This window comes from Pteronotus mesoamericanus, unplaced genomic scaffold, assembly GCF_021234165.1.
Source record: "Pteronotus mesoamericanus isolate MK-2021 breed Mesoamerican mustached bat unplaced genomic scaffold, CSHL_Meso_final contig_130, whole genome shotgun sequence".
NCBI classification, from domain to species: domain Eukaryota; kingdom Metazoa; phylum Chordata; class Mammalia; order Chiroptera; family Mormoopidae; genus Pteronotus; species Pteronotus mesoamericanus.
The window spans coordinates 1,720,877-1,735,819 of NW_026555060.1; the positions used below are offsets into that span (position 1 = coordinate 1,720,877).

Consider the following 14,943-nt stretch of genomic DNA (forward strand, 5'->3'; position numbering starts at 1 on the left):
TTTTAAGATTATGAAACATACACATTGCTGCTGAATTTGAATTCTAGCCTTTCCCCTTTCATTCGCTCAGTTATATCATTTTAGATAACTTCCTTTTCTATTTTTCTTACCTTTCATATTCTCTCCAGTTTTAAACATCAAGCTCCTTAAAGGATATTTCCCTTATAGAAATTTAAGCCATTTGTACAATTTTCCCCTCAGTTTGCGGACTCAGCTAGGCTGGAAAATGCTGAAACAAGACCAGGGACCTTTGGCTCTTGTTTTTTAGCTCTACTATTAACCAACTCTCCATCTTTCTGTCAAGGTGGTGCTAGGATTTGAATTCTTTTGATTCTTTCCCAGTTTAAACTGTCTATAATCTTGGTAATTCTCCCCCATCATGGTGGACAGCTTGGTCTGGTTTTATGACTTTCTCCAAGAATACTTACCAGCCCAGTGGTAGGCAGTAGGAGGTGGAAGAGACCCAAATTTATCAAGAGTCAGGGCTGGCAAGTGGATGCTGGGAAGGGATAAGAGGGTCAGGGGGATTAGCTTGCTCCTAATCATTAATAATCATCAATAATGCTCCTAAGCATTATTGAAGTGCATTGGTTCCAGCTGGAAGGAGAAGCAAGTGAGACCAGAAGGAGCTCAGAGGATGGGAGAAGAAAGGAGGGGGTGGGCTTTCGAATACCTAGACTGGATAACCTCAGTCTTCCCTAATCTCATAATCTTAAATGTCAATTCTACATGTTCATCTGGAATAGAGATTATATAAATTATTACTCAATTGCCCCATGCAATCCTGGAGTTCCAAACTGTTGGAAGATAACTTAATCTTGCATTTTCTGTTTAACATTATGGTATACTACCTCCATACTATTCTGTTAATCACATCATTTTCTGAGAACTGTTAAACAATTTTGAGCCTAAGGCTTTCACAATTTTGCTAAGGTTGATTTTTCATGGTGGTCATTGATGGAGGTGTCCAACTTACGAGATTCTTTAGGAAAGTCTTTTTGTGGAGTTTTATTTGTGCTGGGGGCCTTTATTTCAAGATGATTTGAAATAAAGCTAAGAAATCTACTTAAGGAAGGTGAGAAGGACATGGTCTTCTCAACAGAGATCTTTTCCAGGAACCCAGTAAATCTACTTTCACTATTATGGCTCCTTATTTTAACATTAACACCTATTTGTAAAAGAGTGCTATCTTCTCTTAATTGAGAAAAATGACTCTTGTACAATATTATGGATGATCAATTAACACTTGCATGTCCAATTCATAGACAATACATATTGGTGATGGTGCTATACTTAATTGGAAATTTAGGTCCTTTTGTCAGGCAATATGCTCTTAAGTTAGATAACATTTTTCCAGCAGTTTTATAGTTTCTTAATTATAGTATATAGCAATATTTACAGATTGCTTTTGGGCAAAACTGTTCATAAACTACAGACTAATGGTGTTTTTTTAATCAAGTCCCTGCAGATCTTGTAATTTGTATATTTTTGGCTGTGTTCAAATTGACATCTCATGTGATGTACGTGACTTTTCAAGCAGAGAAGAACTGTTTCTAACACAGATAATAGATTTTAACTACTTTTTAAAAAACTTTTTTAATTGAATCTCTTATTTTTGTTGTTCACTTAGCACATCTAAGTCTTCAACTACACTTTCAGATCACAGTTTCAGGCTAATATTAATAAATTTGGAGGACACAGCTAGAACAAGTCCCTTACTTTTTCTTGTATTCAGTAAATGTGTTTTCTGAATAATCTGCACATAGTTCTTGTCCCTTGTCAATGAAAGAAGATAGTTCCTTCTTCAGTCCAGGGGTCTGTAAGAAAATAATAATTACATGAAATATATTCATCTTAACCCTGCTCAAGGAGGCATTCAATTCCATGTAACATGTTAGCATGAGTATTTAATCTATACCAGACATTGGCAAATATTTTCTTTATAAGACCAGATAGTAAATATTTTAGGCTTTGTAGGCCATACATAGTTTCGGTTGTAACTACTCAACTCTTGCCATTTTGGCACAGAACCAACCATAAATAATGCATAAACAGTGAGCTCAGTTTATGTATGAACACTGAAACTTGAATTTCATATAAGATTTCATGAAATGCTAATCTTTTTGTTAAAGGCCACTTAAAAATGTAAGACCATTTCAGCTCATGTGAAAATAAGGCCATGTGAAAATAAGCACCACTCCAGATGTGGTCCATAAGCTACCGTTGTCAGCCCTTGATCTAGACCAAGGTTGACGAAGCAATCAAGCAAATTGTACCTTAGCATTAAAACAGGCAGTAGAATCTTCAGAGTCACAGCATTCCTGAAGGCTTTTCAGGGTTTGTGCAAGTATTTTACTAAGAAATACTTCTGGAACATGAGTCCTCCTACTTAGTTCAAATGTATACCTGGCATGAGAGAGAAAACGATGGTGCACTTTAACATTCATGTGTATACTTGTGTGTATGTGTCATGTTTTGAAATTTGACATCTGTAACAAGTGGGGCACCTGGTTTCTGCATCTTTAATTAGAAATAAAAGATTTAGCTAAAACTGAATCCAAATCAACAGGTTTAGAATGAGAAACAATATAATTATTGAAATGCAAGTTAATAGTTGCTTTGAAGTTATTACTGAACTAAAGAATAGTTCAGTAGTTAATACTGAACTAAAGATCTGTATGTACTATACAAGGGGACCCACAAAAATCCTGAATTTATTTATAAAAAATTGTGTGTTTATTCGTACATATTTAAACGTCAGTCACCTTCAAAGCACTATCCATTTGATTCAATACAACTATCAAGACTTTTTTCCACTGCTCAAAATAGTTTTTGAACTTGATTTTTATGCCTCTTAGTGCTTCTGCCATTTTTTAAAAATTTTACCTCTTCCACATCAAGAAAACATTTCCCTTTGAGGACATTTTCCAACCAGGGAAATGAGAAATTCACTCAGGGTGGGATTGGGTGAATAAGGAGAATGGGACATAGAGGTCACGCCATTTTTGGTCAAACACTGATGAACGCTTAGCACAGTGTGGGCAGGTGTGTTTGTTTATCACCCATCATGAAATGGGCAAATGTGTTGGAAGAGTCTTAAAAAGAAAAAAAATCACTAAAGCCAAATGCAGCCTCTCATAATAACACCAGCTGGTACACAGATGGGTTCCTAGAACACTTCACCTAGCAAGGGAAGCTTGTACTGCAAGGTGCTTTTTTGGGGGGGTTCCCCCTCATATACACATAGTCACATACTATATAATATACACATATCTACTTCAAATGCATATGGAACTGTCCTTTGTAACTTTTACAAATTAATTCTATATAAAGCATCAAGTAGGTATTTTAATTGGCTTTTCTGTGAAAATAGATTTGTGTAAATTCTTTATCTTAGCTCATTGCTATCTATGCATTTATAAAAACAATGAGTATTTAGACAAATAGAGTGTCAGTGCAGTCTAAATTCTTCTCTCTGATATTGATAAATGATTTTCTGACCTGTTAATTCAACCTACTTGTGAAATAATTTCATGCCATGAATATGTGTATACTATTCGTAATGGGTGCAATTCATCGAGCATTTATCTTAATTCTCAGAGAAGTCAGGTACAAGTTTACCATTTCTCCCTCATCTAGTTTCTTTGTCATTTAATACTCATGAACATCAGCACTGTCAAGAACATTGTAGATTAGCTCTACTTACTTATCTATGGCTTTGGTGTTTCCTTTGCCACACACATCCTTACTGGTGGGCAACTCAACTTCTGGCAGCTCTGGTGGTTGAGCGGCTGGCGTGAAGTAAGCACACATAAAAATGTTCATGGGTGTTTTTTCTTGACAACAGTCCTCAAACTTAGTATTCTTTGTGGATAAGTGGTCACAGAATTTTACTGTGTGTTCAGGCAGCTACAAAAGTAATGGTGATTTTATGCATTGTTAGTTTTCGTATAGGTCCAACTAAAAAGGTTTACATAAGCTTACCAACCCTGGCATGGAATATATGTATATATATAAAAGTCAGTGGGAATGCTCTTAGAAAATAAATCAGTAGAATATTTTTGGAAGACTGTTTGTCACTATGTACTGAAAGCCTTAAAAACATACAATTTGAGTTTCAAAAATATATCCTCATAAATTAGCTATAAGCCTATAAAGGGACAGCATTACTTAAAATACAAAAACTGAAACACTTCAACCCAATAATAGAGGACTGGTTAAATAAAATTAAGGTATAACTAGAAGGTCGACATGGTACATTCTATCTATCTGCCTGTCTGTCTGTCTGGAGAGGGCAAGAGAGTGAGAGAGTGAGAGAGCAACCTATTAGCCATTGTAAGTCAGGTTATAGAAAAACACCTATTAACACAGACATGTATTCTTAATGGAAAAAGACCAGGCACCACAGTGTTAGTTACTAAAGAGGACCACAGATGTGGAGAGTGACATTTATCAAAAGTAACTGTTCAAATTCATATCTACTTGAAAGTATTGTGTAATGAAAAATGGAGGAAAAAAACTGAAATGATCAAATTATGACAGGTATTCAATATAAGAAAAATTGTAACTTCTAATAGTATAATTGTTGCAGTGTTATCTAACAGAACTTTACTATGTGATGATGAAAATTATCTGTATCTGTACTGTCTGGTACTAGTGAGCGTTTGAAATGGGGCTAGTGTGACTGAAGAACTAAAGTTTAACTTTTATTTAAGTTTAATTATAATTAACTTAAATAGCCCTATATGGCTAGTGGATGCTGTGCTGGGTTCTGCAGGTACACTAAGTTCTCGGGAATCAGATAACCTTTTTTTTTAGTGTGAGGACTTTGCAACTTACTAGTTGTGTGACTTTATTAATCTTTGCTAATATTCTGTTTCCTCATCTGCAAAACAGAGTTAGTGTATTTAGGTTTCACAGAATACACGTGAGGATCAATCACATGATGCACATAAAAAGTAACTCAGAAGAGTGCTTGCCACTCAGTGTGTGGCAGATGACGATGGTGGAGATTCTCTTACCTCCTTGGCCATGCAGTCCTCAGAGGTAGACTCACAGCACTTGGAGAGGATTGTGGTGACATCTTCAGCTAGTGACAAAACATCCTCCAGATCAGCAGTAGGTGCTTTTTGGGCTAATTTTATGAGCTGGCTAAATAGTTAAAAAAGAACTTGTTAGCTTACTCCAAATCTCAGTTTCCCTGATTTCATTATGAAAATAAACACTGGAGAAATAATACCACGGTTTTGACTCTGCCTTGAACAGCGGCATGAGCACATCTGCTCTGCGATGGGTTGGCAACGATCAGGCTTCCCCAGGGAAGCTTTGCATATTTTCAGTACTTACATGCAGCTTCTCTTCTGGCCAAGTCTATGTAGTTACAGGATGGCTTTCAAACGTTACATCTAAAATGGCAATCTGGAAAGCACTAACATTTCCCTGTTCATAAGGTGAATGTGGTGTTTTGGGGGCCCCTCACAGTCTTCTTGAATATTTTTATAAATTTGTTTATAAACTATAGTATAAATAAAATAAGTAATGAAGACTTATAGCCCTAAACCACAGAGTTAACAGATGTTGATGTTTTGGTGTGAAACCTTTAAGTATTTTATAAGGTTTACAGGGTAGTAAGTACTTTATAAGGAATTATGCTATATTATTGATAAATTTATCTTTTCAGTTATGTATCAGAAATGCTGTGCTCCATATCATTAAATTTTCTTCTTCATTGTGGTAAAAAACACATAACATGACATTTACTACTTTAACCACTTTTAAGTATATAGTTCAGTAATGTTAAATAAGTTGACATTGTTGTAACAGATCTCTAGAATTTTTTGTTTTGTAAAACCAGAACTCTATGCCCATTAAACATTTGATTGCCAACCGTATTTTTATGTTTTTATGATTTTGGCTACTTTATGTACTCCATGACTGGAATCATACAGTATTTGTTCTTTTGTGACTGCTTACTTTGCTTCACATTGTCCTCAAGGTTTATCCATGTTGTAGCATGTGGTAGGATTTTCTAAAGTATATACTACATTCTTTATTCACTCATCTGCCATTGCACATTGGGTTGCTTTTGCCTCTTGGAAATTCTGAATAATGCTGCAATGAACATGGATGTGCATATATCTCTTGAGATCCTACTTTGAATTCCTAGAAATGTATACAGAGTGAGGAAAAAGTAGGTTTACAGTCATGAGTACATGAAACAGAATTTATTCTTATATTATTTATTATTGTATTATTTTTCCATATGAACAACTATAAACCTACTTTTGTCTCACCCTGTATGCAGAAATGGGATTGCTGGATCATATAGTAATTCTATTAATTTTTTGAGGAAACTGCATTGGTTTCTATAATGACTGCACTATTTTGCATTGCTACCAACAGAGCACAAGGATTCCAATTTCTCCACATTCTCATGACACTTGTTCCTTTTTTTTTTTTTTTTTCTTGGTAGTGGCAATCCTAATGGGCCCAAAGTGGCATTATGGCTTTGATTTTGTGTTTCTCCTATGATTAGTGCTATGCTATGCTCCTATGATTAGTTGAACATCCTTTCATATGCTAGTTGGCCATTTTTATATCTCCATTGGAGAATTCTCTATTTTCAATTCTTTTTAATCAGGTTATTCCGTATTTTGTTGAATTGTAGCAGTTCTGCATGCATACTGGTTATTAAACCCTTATTAGATATATGATTTGCAAATATTTTCTCCCACTCTATATATAGGTTGTCTTTTCATCCTGTTGTTTCCTTTAGTGCTCACAAGTTTAAGTTTGATGTGATATCATTTGTCTATTTTTGCTTCTGTTGCCTGTGCTTTGGGATTAATTCCAAGAAATCATTGCCAAGTCCAACATCCTAAAGTTTTCCTCTATTTTTCTAGGAGTTTTATAGTTTTAGGTCTTATGTTTAGGTCTTTAATCCATTTCAAGAAAATTTTAATATATGGTGTAAGGTAAGGATTCAACTTCTTTTGCAAGTGGCTATCCAATTTTCCCAGAACTATTTGTTGAAGAAGCTGTCCTTCCTGCCCCACTCCTCCTTGGGTAACCTTGGCTCCCTTGTCAAAAACCATTTGTTTAAATATATAAGGGTTTATTTCTGAGCTCTCAATTCTGTTACATTGGTCTATATCTTTTTATGCTACTACTACTGTATCTTGATTATTGTTGCTTTGTAGTATGCTTTGAAATCAAAGTATGAGGCCTCCAACTTAGTCCTCCTTTTTCAAGATCGTTTTGGCTATATGGAATCCCTTGAGATTCCATTGAATTTAGGATGACTTTTTTTCTATTTCTGCAAATAAAAATGCTGTTAAGATAGTAATAAGAATTGCATTGACTCTGTAGATTGCTTTGGATAGTATGAACATTTTAAAACAATATTAATTCTAAATTTCCAATGCAGGAAAAGAAAGTGCATAGAAAAAAAAACAACCAATATTAATTCTTCTAATCCTCTAATCCATGAGGGTAGAACATCTTCCTATTTATTTTGTATCTCCTTCAATTTCTTTTAGTTGTGTTTTGTAGTTTTCATTAATATTCTTTTATAATATAACAAACTGTTTGGCCTTCTCTCAGATGGATATTCCATGACTGATTTAAGTATGTTCTCTATTCTAGGGACTTTTAGAAAATCTCTATTTTTTCACATTAAAAAAGGATAGCAATATTTGTAGCTAAATCTTTGTTCACATTCAAAGCTACTTATTCTGGGTAATTTCCTAGACACTAATGCTGGTATAAATTAATGATTATGATAGATATGTCTTATAGGCGGTTTTATATTATAAATTTCTAAGCTCTACTTGCCAACTACAGAAGCTTAATGCAAAAGGAAAACTAAAGTGAAGACCTTGAGAAAATGCCATTTACTATTTGAGTGGTTCTAACGAAAAATTACTTTTAAAGGACTAATGAAAGTAGTTTCTGTTCCCATTAGGGAAGCTTAGGATCTGGTGTCAACACAAAATAAATTCTCTTACTTCCATTAAAGGAAAAAAGTTTGGATCAGAGTGGAAGGAAATAAAGAGTGTGTAAATGCTGAAAAGGTAAACTAGATGTCTGAGAGAAGTATAAACATAGAAAATGACAGAATTAAAAAATATGGAGTTAACAGCAGCCATACAAAAATAAGTGAAATTTACAGGTAAAGTAGCTAAGTAATTAGTGTAAATTCACAAAGCTTAAGAGAGATATATATATTATATAGCATAAAACCTCACATAACAAGAATCAAAGAATTCTCATCAGAAGACAAAAATGGGCAAAGCAAATAATAGGTGACTAAAATTGTTTTGCTTTTTTATTTATAATATATGCTAATATGAATTTTGAGGAAATAATTTATAGTGCTCTCTGTTCTCCCATATGAGTATATGGAAAGAGTCAAGAGCAAAACTCATGTTTTACAACATAGCCTTATTTCTCATTGTTTATAGTCTTCGTAGAAAAAAGCTGGGTCATACTTTTGAAGATTATTGGCACATAACAGAGTTTATATCTTCTAACAAAAACACTTTCTTAGAAAATCCTAATATTGTGGATAGATAGTGCAGAATCAAACAGCTAAACATACTGGTGGTGCTTAATCCTTACCTGAGCCTTGATTTCTCCTTCCCATAAGCAGCATATTGTGAACAGATTCTATTTGACATAGCAGTAAGAAGTGATAAATGTTTAAGCTGGAGTCTCTAGAAAATAAATGTGAGAATCTCATTAGACAGTTAAGATCCATTGAAAGGAGTGTGCAGGAAGGAATAAAGAGACTACTGGTATCATGACTTTTTTTTTTTTTTTTGATAACTACACAACTGAATTCTGACCAAAGAAACATTGATATTTCTTTCTGGGGGTGGGGTGGTGGTGGTATGTTTGTTTTTCCAAATAAAAAAATGCAAAAAAAGGAGCTTTTATTGATTTTAGAATCTAAGCTTCTACTATTTAAACAAAGGAATAGCATTGATAGAAGGGAAAAAAAAAAGAACATGACTATTTAATAAATGACACCTACCTCTTTCAAAAAACACGTGGTGGGATTTGAGGAGGTACAGCAGGACCCTACCATAGAAAGGTAGCTCTTGGTGTAACTGACTAAAAGCGGCAGAGGAGCTTGTCCATAATTAGTGGAATATTCATACATAAATCTGTGGGGGGTGGGGATGAAAGCAGTAGTCAAAACATTGTGGGAAACAAAAATCTACTTTTTTGTAAGTATTTTGATAGAGGATACATGTGAGGTTAGTTTACAATTTTAATATCTAAAAAGCAGTAAGGATTAACAGAAAGGGTTGTAACACCAGTCACTTTCAATCAATATTTTTATTAAATATAGTTTCTTTTCTAAATTTCCATGTAGATTGCTTGAGAGGGGAGGCCATTTGTTCCTTTATTCACTTAGTGTCTGCAGGTGCATGGCCCGTGGTAGATGCTTATTAATGCTAATTGAATTGGTTTGAATGAATGAATGTAATTATGGATTTACTTTTTATAATCTATCTCTCGTTTACTATTCTGGACAATTGCTATGTGTAGGTTTATTTATTTATTGAAATTTTTTAATTTTCAGGAGCATAAGCCTCTACAGACCTAAAAGAGATTCTAAAATCTTGGGCAAAATCTCTGAAAGTTCATAGGAATAGGTGAGCCAACCAATTTTTATAAAATTGTGACCTCGATTTTATACTTTAAAAGTCCATTTGAGTGTCATTGTTTTTAATTTTTTGTATATATGTCCATTTTGATTTTTTGTATATATATTTTTCATTAATTGATTTTCCCTACATTTGTTTATTTTTATGATCTTCCAAGACTAATTTAAAGAATCTATATATATTCTGGCCTCTTATGAATGTAATATATTCACATATGTAGGGCAACGTGTCTTATTCATAACTACTTCTTGGAATGTCAAGAAAAAAAGCTGTTTATTTCTTGTACTTTAGTGGAAATTAAGTATTAAACATATGCATAGCAATAACATTCTATGAGATGGAGGATGCAAAAATCACCAGCTTAAGGGGAATCTCAGTAGCTGCTGTAAAATGTTTGAAAATCTGTTATGAGGATAGGGGATCCAAATAATTCTGTTTCAAATGCCAGCTAGGACGAATTGGACGGGAGTCTGGGAAAGATGGTTTTTATCTCTCTCTGAGAAGGGCATTTACAATAGTCGACAGTGACAGAGATGGGCTACCTTAGATGGAAGTCAAGTTCTCACTATTGGAAGTTGTCCAGGTTGCTGTAGAAGAGGTGTTTGTCTAGAGTAGGGGGTTAATTAGATACACTTCTGATATTTTATGCTTTAAAGTTCCACTTCTGATGAAAGCAGCTTACTGGTCAGCAAATTCCTTGGGATCTTTCCTGAATGCCTCACAGATTTCATCATTACTTGGCTCTACGTAGGTAGGAAACTCTTGCGGCTGGTGCTTCAGGGCAGCCATACAGAGCTTCTTTTCGAGGCCCTCTTTGGTGCAGCACTCGGCGGTTCCAGAGTGCACTGGGAACGGGGAGTCACTTTCACAGGACTTAGCCGACAATTCTGACGTCTAGAAAGAGAGAAGAAAAACAAGTAACCTCTCTCTATTTCTATATGCATATATAAGCATACACACATAGAGACGTTTCCAGGCTTGTAGTTCTCCATTCAGTGTAACATCTTTAGTGTTAACTTTTAAAATTCTCATTAATAATAAACTATCCATGCCCAAGTCTCCATGAGATGATTTGTCGATGTGGCAAGTTGATAATCATAGTTACAGGCAAGTAAAGGGTCTTATTTGTGTTAATTAATGACCTTACTCAGAGTAGGACAACAATAGAACCTTCATTAATAAATGGACCGTGTTTGACTGCAGCCATTAAAAGCTTTATCCTCTAGTCCAGTGTCTTTGCACAGGGATATTAACATCTGAGGATAAGGGAGGTCATTTCAAAAAGCTCCAATATAATCTCCCATCTGCTTTCTGCTGCAAATACCCCGAAGAGAATGAAGACCTCCCTTGCCCTCCTCCCCTCTCTTTATTACCTGAGCAGACTCTTAATTGTTAACTACTTTGGTTTTCTATATTAATTTGCATTCTTTTAACCAATGGTTCTTTAGTCTGCATTTGCATTAAAATCTCTCATAGAATATATAAAAATAAATAAATGCCTGGGCCGCACAACACAAATTCTGAAACAGTAGGTCGAAGATGAGACCTTAGGATCTATTTTTCCCCCAAAGCTTATTCTCATGTGTAGCATGGGTTGAAAACCACTCATACAACTTCATCCACTGCCTTAGCACTGATAACACTGATATAGGCGGCCAGACTAAACCCATGGTAAGAAAACCACCAAAGCAACTGTAGCAACAAAATGTTCATTTTGGAAAGAATTTGAAATGAAAATGTAGAATAGAAAGTCATCATGGATAAAATTATTTGGGGATTTACATGGGGAAAAGTACTTTGAAATACTGATACTTGTTTTACATGTTAGTCATCTTTTCAAGGGAAATTTTTAAAGCTCTTTCCCACAAGGAAAATAAGCAACATGATGAATTAGTTATGTAAAAGGAACGATCTCTCATCCTCTCCCACATCTACTCTCCATCAGACCCTCAGAACTTAGGAATTATCCTTTTTATCCTTCTCTCTTTTCAGTGAATCTCCTCTTACATTCTATTTTTTCCCCTATCAAGTTTCCTGTTTTTTTTTTTATTACCTCCTTTCAAGTAAGAAATTTACAAAGAAAAAACATCAAAACAAGTTATTTTAACTGTTTTGAGTAAGTAGGAAAAAGAGGAAGGTGGTGAGCAAAAAATGTCAGTGCCAGCTCTGTTCTTATTACCTGTCTCTACAAACCTGCAGCTTCTCTCTAAGTAAGATATGAGTTAGCAGCCACGACTGATATGGCTCAGTGGACTGAGCATGGTCCAGCGAACCGAAAGGTTGCTGGTTCGATTCTCTGTCAGGGCGCATGCCTGGGTTGCAGGTGCGTTGCCGCATTTGGGAGTGTGTGAGAGGCAACAGATCAATGTTCCTTTGACACGTTGATGTTTCCCTCCCTCTCTCTCTCTTTCCTTTCCCTCTCTCTGAGAATGAGTAAAATCTTTTAGAAAAAGACATGCGTTAGCAAACACAGAAAATAAAAATATGTTGTTCTGATCACAGTTGGTAGTTTGATGCTTGTTTATTTTAAGGTGGTTCAGAAGGTCAGGTTGAAATGATGGTTTTTTATGGGCTTAGTAATGGGAGAAAAAGATTATAAAATTCTTAAAAAGCAGATAAGGAGCAGATAAAGCAATTAACAGTGAAATTCATCATAGTTTAAATTATAGTCTAATGAGATCTTTGGAGCATTGTTCTGCAGGCTAACTGCCTCAGGCCTGAGCTGGGAGACATTTGTCTGTGGAGGTGCTTATCAAGATGCATCTCAATGCCTTTTGCAGTGGGCCTGATGACTACATTAGTAAACTGCTAGGAACCTATGTGGTTTCATCTTTTTTTCAGCTACTGTTTGTATTTTGAATCCTGTCATTTCAGCATTTTAATTTCTGCATATATACTTCAGGGGAGAAAAACCAAAGCCTGGTAGTTTATGTATACAGCCTACTTCTAAACAGCAAATTAATTTGAGACCAACACCAAATTGCTCTGGGTCCGTAAATACCAGGCTTGGCATGATAAAGTCATCTGTAGACTTTTAAGGTAAACAGAATGTGTTAGAATTATTCCCTGAGTCAGTATATGCCCTACCTTTCTCACTTGAACCTGTAGAACTAGTAGGCAAAATTCACTGATTATGCTAGAATAAGTCTGGGTTATATTCTTTATATCTCCCCCCAAATGGAGTGTGTGGAATTGCTGTCCAGGATTTCCCTAAGATATGGCATAAAGGCCTATCTTGGCTTCCTTCGGTGGGCCACCACACACATGGCCAGGCCATGTGGACCTACCCTGTTGTCATAGCAGCCAGGGTCGGCCCCTTCAGCACAGCAGGCTTCGGTCAGGGAGACCACTTCCTTCACAAGAAGGCTGATCTGTTCAAATGTTCCACTGGGAAATTTTCTGCTGTACAGGACCATTGCTCTGAGGGCAAAAATAAAGTCAATATATTAATTAGAATTTTTCCACATTTGCACAGGTTAAAATATAAAATCTGTTCAGTGTTTTTAAAGGACTGTTGTACATATTTTTGGACTAATAAGAATATGAGGTATTTGGATTTCTGTTCTAGGTAAATTGATCTTGTAAAGCAATAGAAGTTGGACTTATGGGTTCCTTTAAACCAGCCACGTGTTTTTTTTTTCCCCCTCTCTTGAGCCTCCCCAGATGAACCTGTTCTGTGCCTTGTTGCCTTTGCCAGTCCTAGCATGGACTATTTGCATTTTAATTTACCTTAGAAAACTTTGCTTACTTAACTCCTTTAACTCATTGATAAACATACTAGGAACAAATTCTTAGACCATAGTAATGATAGTTCAGCTGGAACCTTTGGCTGTCCCCCATTTGTCTGGCTTCTCTGCCTACATTAACAACGGGCTCTACCTTGCTAATCTTAGCAGAAGCCAGTTCAGCCCTTTGTGCTGAATTGAAGTTACCCTACATGCAATTTCATTTAAGGTCAAGTAACCAAGAGAGCGAGTGACTACTTCATACTTACAAAGATGTGAAGTCATCTTTTCCAAGACTAGCAAGTTCCTTGCAGACCTTATCCTTTTCATAATCTCGACCTAGAAATCAAAAAAAAGAAAGTTTTGTATCTATTCCATTTTCATGAATGTGGCATTAAATGCATATATAAAGGGGTCATTCACATGACTTATCTGTGGTGAAACTAGCATTTTCTATATGCAATTCCAGTTTTTGGTGCCTTTCCAGCTGTTTTATAAAAATGGATCATAATTTTTGGCATGCTATACATTTTAATGGACAATGGGGGAAAAAAGTGAACTAACACTGAAAGAAATTAAGTTGACTGATCTATTCCAACCAGCGAGTCAGAACCTACTGATACGGCAATCATTCTTTCAGGTCCTATCTTTATAATAATTCTAAAATGGGATATTTTGTGCCTCCTCTCTTTATCTTGGTTTCACCTAGGGTCTTGAAAGAAACAAGAATAAAAAATAGAGAGTGTGTCTGCCTTCCAAAGTGAAGCGCTAGCTCCTACTAAAGCAGGGTCTTAGAGAGAGCTTGTGAGTTGCTCCGTGGCCCACCTCCAGACTCTATAAGGGAAAGCTGGGAACTCAGCTGGGGAAGAAGATGAAAAGTATGCAAAATCCTTTTTTTTTGGAAAAGGTTCAAGTGTAGTGAAAGGAGCTTCAAGGAAAACACTTAGAGATCTTGATAGATGTCCCTTAGAGTTTGGGGTACAGTGATCAGGTGTCTGACTCAGACTAGAGAATCTAAAGGGTTAGGGGTCTGATTCACTGACCTGGGACAACAAAGGAGAAGGCTGTGAGCAGGAAGCTTTGCTGTGACTGGTGGATCTGATGTAGATCAAGCAGGAGAGCAAGCTGACCTGGAGTTGTCTAAAATGCACCGCCCCCCACCCCAACAAAGGACCACCTAGAGGGCAGTGGGCCACCAACAGTGGGATACCTCTGTGCAGAGGCAGACAGTTTGAAAACCAGGGGACCAAAGGAAAGTTTTAAGGTGCCAGCTGGATGTGAGAGATCCCTAGGGGATGATGAGAAAGTGAGCTCCAAAGAAGCCACAGAGAAAATGTTAACATTGAACATCCGTAGCCAGAGGAAACACCACTAGCTCACTAAGCACCTGCTGAATTAATTTTTCTTGCTGCTTACCTCTCCTCTCTCTTTTGCCTATGTCTGAGGAACCAAAGGCAGCCTAGAGAGGGGGAAGAAGGGAACAGGAAAGCAGGCAGAGAAAAAGAGAGGAAAGTGTGCATGTCTTCCTTTCACACCTCAGGGAA

At 36.1% G+C, this 14,943-nt stretch overlaps 1 protein-coding gene across 2 annotated transcripts in view; it reads right to left on the reverse strand.

Moving 5' to 3' along the window:
• The window catches only part of GC (GC vitamin D binding protein), a 36,081-nt gene that overhangs the window by 9,493 nt on the left and 11,645 nt on the right, over positions 1-14,943 (reverse strand). For both annotated transcript variants that reach the window (XM_054591474.1, XM_054591482.1), the window contains exons 2-10: positions 13,669-13,738; positions 12,962-13,094; positions 10,357-10,568; positions 9,035-9,167; positions 8,620-8,714; positions 5,022-5,151; positions 3,707-3,909; positions 2,277-2,406; positions 1,720-1,817 (exon numbers count right to left, since the gene is read on the reverse strand). In XM_054591474.1, coding sequence (XP_054447449.1) covers positions 1,720-1,817; positions 2,277-2,406; positions 3,707-3,909; positions 5,022-5,151; positions 8,620-8,714; positions 9,035-9,167; positions 10,357-10,568; positions 12,962-13,094; positions 13,669-13,738 — 1,204 coding nt within the window. The remainder of the gene's footprint in view (positions 1-1,719; positions 1,818-2,276; positions 2,407-3,706; positions 3,910-5,021; positions 5,152-8,619; positions 8,715-9,034; positions 9,168-10,356; positions 10,569-12,961; positions 13,095-13,668; positions 13,739-14,943) is intronic.